General features: G+C 34.9%; 1 protein-coding gene across 1 annotated transcript; it reads left to right on the top strand.

Annotated features, from left to right (window-relative positions):
- The first annotated feature begins 796 nt into the window (after window positions 1-796).
- On the top strand, window positions 797-2,071 carry LOC145633125 (uncharacterized). Its single transcript, XM_081685410.1, has one exon. It carries the CDS (start codon window positions 797-799, stop codon window positions 2,069-2,071), a length of 1,275 nt encoding a protein of 424 aa, XP_081541536.1.
- Window positions 2,072-4,832: the final 2,761 nt, after the last annotated feature.

The following is a 4,832-nucleotide window of genomic DNA, read 5'->3' as shown; positions in this document are numbered from 1 at the left end:
GTAAATGTTCATTTTCATAGCACAACCTCGGTTGAGCGCGACCTCAGCCAAAAATTTGCGCCTCACGGGCTCACGGCCTGGCCTCACCTCACCTCACCGCACCGCAAGTCCTGAGTCTAGACACCAAATGATGTGATACATTGCTATTTGTTATGAATATATGTAATAGTATGATACTGAATATATTGATTGGAGTAAAAAAAAAATAAAATGATGCCATATATAAATAGATTCCACATTGTCCAAGAACCACCCAAATCTCATTAATACTCTACCAACATCGACTCCCTCCATTCTTTCCTTCTTCATTCCCTCTCTTTCTCTCTCCTCTCCTCCCTCACTTTCCCAGCAGCCATTGCACCACATCAAAGAGAGACTTCATTCCTTCATTCATTTTATTAAAGTTAAAGATTGTGCTCATTCTTTTTTTTTTTTTTATCGATTAAAAAAAAAAAAATTTGTGACATTTTAATTATTATTTTCTGGGTTAATTCTAATGGTTTTTTCTGCAAAATCCAATGGTGATAAAAATAGCAGCAGCAGCAACAATGAAGGTTGGGGAATGGGATTCTTGCTCATCCTTTTTCATCATCACCCAGATAATAATAATAATAACAATAATTCTCACGAACAACCCAATTTCTTTGGTAAGAAGAAATCTTCGATTTCATTCTCTTCAAAATCAAACACTAATTTACTCGTTTCAAAAACACAATCTACTTTATCAATTTGTGGGATTTTAGTTTTCACAACTATTTTATTATTCACTCTTTCAACCTTCGAACCCACCTCTGTTATGAAGAACAATTACCCATCTTCTCGAAGATTTCTGAAACAAAATAATAACAATCACGAAAATACCCATCAAAGATTCAAGGTTTTGAGCATGTTTTCGAGTAAATTGAAGGGCAGTGAGAGTAATTTCACCCGCATTGATGCTGCGAATCCTGCTTTACAAGGTATGGGTGCTCTGTATTTAAGAGGGAGTAAAAGTATGACTGATTTGGTTGTTGGCCATGTATCTGAAAATACTTCTGAAAAGGAGTTACGGACATTTATTCGTGTTTTGATTCACCACTCTGGTCTATTATCTCGGGCTGACTTTGTTTTAATCTACGCCTCGCCGTCGGCCGCGGCGAGGTTCGGAGCATTGGTTAGGTTCGAATGTGACTCATTTGTTCAACTTGCTCGAATTGGCGGTGAGCTCGGGAGGTTCACCGAGTTGGGAAGCGGGTTTAGTCGGTATTTGGCGAAGAGGGAAATTGGAGAAGGGGAAAAAGAGCCCATTTGGGGGAAGAAGAGAGGGAACTCGAGTGAAGGTGAGTTGACCCGGTCGAGTTACGGGTCAGTGGTCGGGTTTGAGGCGAGTGAGCTTGACCCGGAAGATACGCTTTCGGGTTTCTTGGATCATGTGCCAATGAGTTTGAGGAGGTGGGCGAGTTATCCTATGTTGCTGGGACGAGTCCGCCGACAGTTTAAGCATATGTTGCTAGTTGATATCAGGGATACATTGATTCTTTCCGACCCGTTTAGTCGGGTGAGGAACCGGAGCTCCGAGTCGTTGTTTATGTGGTCGAACCTCGATACCGAGCCGACTCGGGGGCATCATCATAGCAAGAGGAACTCGGGAAAGTCGCGGGATTCGAACTCCAAACCTCAATTTAACCCCGCCGTGATTGTCGGTGGGAGCCGCGGGGTGCGTCGGTTCGCAACCGCGGCACTGACCAAAATCGTGCGGGGTGTGATAGAGCACAAGGGGAAGGGGCGAAACTCGGTTACCGAGTCGGGACTCGTGAACCAACTCGTTCACAGTGGGCACCTTCTAAAGAACATAAATTTGATCACACCGACCGAGTCACTCGCCGAGTTGAGTTCACTCGGCGGGTTTAACTCGGTCGACTCGGCAAGTTCGAGTTACCTAAGGTTGTCCGACTACTTCAGTGTGGTGCAACGTGGGCATAGTAGTGGTGAAAGTGGTAGTTTAGATATTGATGAGGTGGTTATGAAAGAAATTTGTGCATCTCATAAATTATATTCTTCTGTTTATAATGATTGTTTGGTTAGTCAATAATAGTTAGTTTTACTAGTAAAAATAGTGCAAGTAAATTGGGTGAAAAAAAAAAAAAAAAAAATACATAGGAGAATAAATCTAAGTTTTATTTTTCTGATTTTAGTTGATAATGTGCAAATTCTGTTCATAAAAAATGGAAACAATTTTGGAAATATGGAATAATTACATTTAGTTTGTGGTTGAATAATTAAGTTTTTACTACATTGGTGTGAAATTTGTGTACCTCAATGTTCTGCCTGCCATTCAGTTCTGTTTGGGTGTGTTTTGGCAAAGGTTGTATTTATGCTTAGGCAAGTCAATAACGAACTGGCCAAAATTGGGGATAAAATAATAGTTTTATAGACTCACTTTATATTAAAATTACTCGTATAATATATGGTTTTTATATTATATGGTCCATGAATTCTAGGGTACTGAATAAATACTAGTGTAAGAAAAAGAGAGCATATTTTATTATGAGTATCTAATTATATTAATTAATAGTAGTAATATAAAATAAATCAGACAAATTCTGTTGGTTCTAACTTTTCTCAGGTTAGTTGATTTTATGTTAGTAGAGTTTGGTAATTATTGTTTTTGTTTTGCTTGTTTTAATTTAATTTAATGTATTTACAAAGTAGAGTTAGTATGTTTATCATGTTAAAATTGTTTAGAAGTAAAAGAACATGAGTCATGACACTTTGACACACTCATTTCCAATGACAAGAAAGGATCCAACTAATTTTAATACAATTACGGCTAGTGAAGACTGACAAGTACCCTAATTGTGAAACAAGATCCAAATTTAATAAAGAATTTGGAGTTTTTAATACTATAATTGAGGAAGCAATTTTACAATTTTTAGTTTGGACCGACGGCCTACTACTTAAGGTACTTGTCTATTTGCCTTTCACTCTCACTTATTCACCTCGTTGTCACTTTGAGGATCTTTACGATCATCTATAATATGCAATCGCACAAGTCTAATGTTTTATTTTTTATTATTCGAATGATAATAGCCGAAAAAGGTACGAGTTTAACCTATGACATATATAGACCTTCAATTTTAATCACTAGATCAAAACCTCACTGGTAACATGAGCTCGGTGTGACAATGTGTATCTTCTAGAAATTTTTTCGTGTTTTCCGTTTTTGCATGACTAAGCTAGGTGGAAGTGGATTTTTAATTGTGTCGGTATTCTATAAGCTTGGAGTGAAATTAAGACCACAAAGGACATGTGAACATGCAAGCTCTTAAAACGACTGTGAACTGTATGTTTCTCAAAAGAGTCAATTTTTACAATGTGGGACTAATTAATAGAAGTGATAAAGTGATCAACAACCAAATGATTCAGGAGTATGGCATATTAGAAAAAGGTCGTTAAAGTTACTAATTAATTGTGGATGAATTATACTTTATATTATAATAATATTATATTGCCACCTATTTTGGTGGTTAATTTAAGCCTTATTTTGAAGAATGTGATCGCATGCTGCTAAAAGTTGGTAAAGAAGTAAAAAAGTAAAAGGAGCTTAGTTCACCATTACTTCATTACTTCGATAATATGGTTAGCCCTTCCAAAAACAAGAAATACGTAGTAAAAAGGTTCTAGTTTTAGAGGAATAAATAAAAGAGTTTTGTTGTTTACTTGTTCGTACATACATTGTTTAGTCTAATAGGCAGTCTCGAAGGATGTGTTACGTTGTAGACAAGACTCGATTGTGAGCTTTGAGTATCAACTTTTAATATTTTACTAAATACGGTAATTGACATTAATTGAGTGTTGGTGTAGTGATGATTGAGACAACAGTTGGTAAAGAGGATTCGTGTTCGATCCCCTACAACAACAATTGGAAGGGGACTGAAACCTAATCACTAAGAACTGATCCCCGAATCAGGTGGAACACACAAACAAAAAAAAAAAAAAAAAAAAAAAAAAAAAAGTGTTAATTGACCATTGAAAGATATTCTAAAGCTTTAGGTTAAATTGTAATGCTATGTGAAGTAACTTGAAACAAATCGGTTTTATCAAGTAGAAAAGTTTGTACACTTAGAGCCTTAATTAAAGGCAGCAAATTATTATGCAATAATTTTGTGTGAATTGCATTTGACATATACTTTTTTTTTTTTTTTTTTTTTTTTTTTTTTTGACGAGATTTTATACTTCCTGCCAAGGTAACAAATTATGTAAAAGTAGTAAAAACTTATCTTCACAATTGTACGGAGTATATTAAATTATGGAGTATTGTTCACCAAAAAAAATAAATAAATAAATAAATTTGGAGCATTAAATTTTATTCTGATTTTGAATTAGTTAATTATTTTCTTTCTCGTAGTTAATTATTTGGGCATGCATTAAACTCATATAAATTCTTTGACATTTTTTCCCTATATTATCTCAATCAATAATCATTACCAAATGTGCTAACTGCTAATTATTTTTTTAATAAATGTTTTCTTTAAAGGTAAATATTTAAATATAGAATACATAATTATTTAGGGCATTTCAAAAAGAAAAAAAAAATGAAGCTAAAGACTTCAATATGGAAACAGTAAAATTGTTATTACATACTGTATGTGAGGTAAAGGCTACACATATAATTGTTGTATGTGGTCCCTAGATACAACTCTAATTTGTCATTTTTTATTGGCTAGAATGAATAATGGGTCCAAGTTCCATTATATTTAATTTATACTCGTATTTGACCTCTAATTTTCTTCCCTTTACTGATGATGTGTCAAATTTCTAATGGTGTTGTATGTAGGGACAACATACAATAG

This window comes from Chenopodium album, chromosome 5 (assembly GCF_948465745.1).
Source record: "Chenopodium album chromosome 5, dcCheAlbu1.1, whole genome shotgun sequence".
Classification (NCBI taxonomy): domain Eukaryota; kingdom Viridiplantae; phylum Streptophyta; class Magnoliopsida; order Caryophyllales; family Amaranthaceae; genus Chenopodium; species Chenopodium album.
Note: the sequence above shows the minus strand (reverse complement) of the source record. Positions and strands in the feature narration are given on the sequence as shown.

Bases quoted from the DNA above. Each gene is read 5' to 3' on its own strand.
- LOC145633125 (XM_081685410.1), top strand. From the start codon at position 797: ATGAAGAACAATTACCCATCTTCTCGAAGATTTCTGAAACAAAATAAT.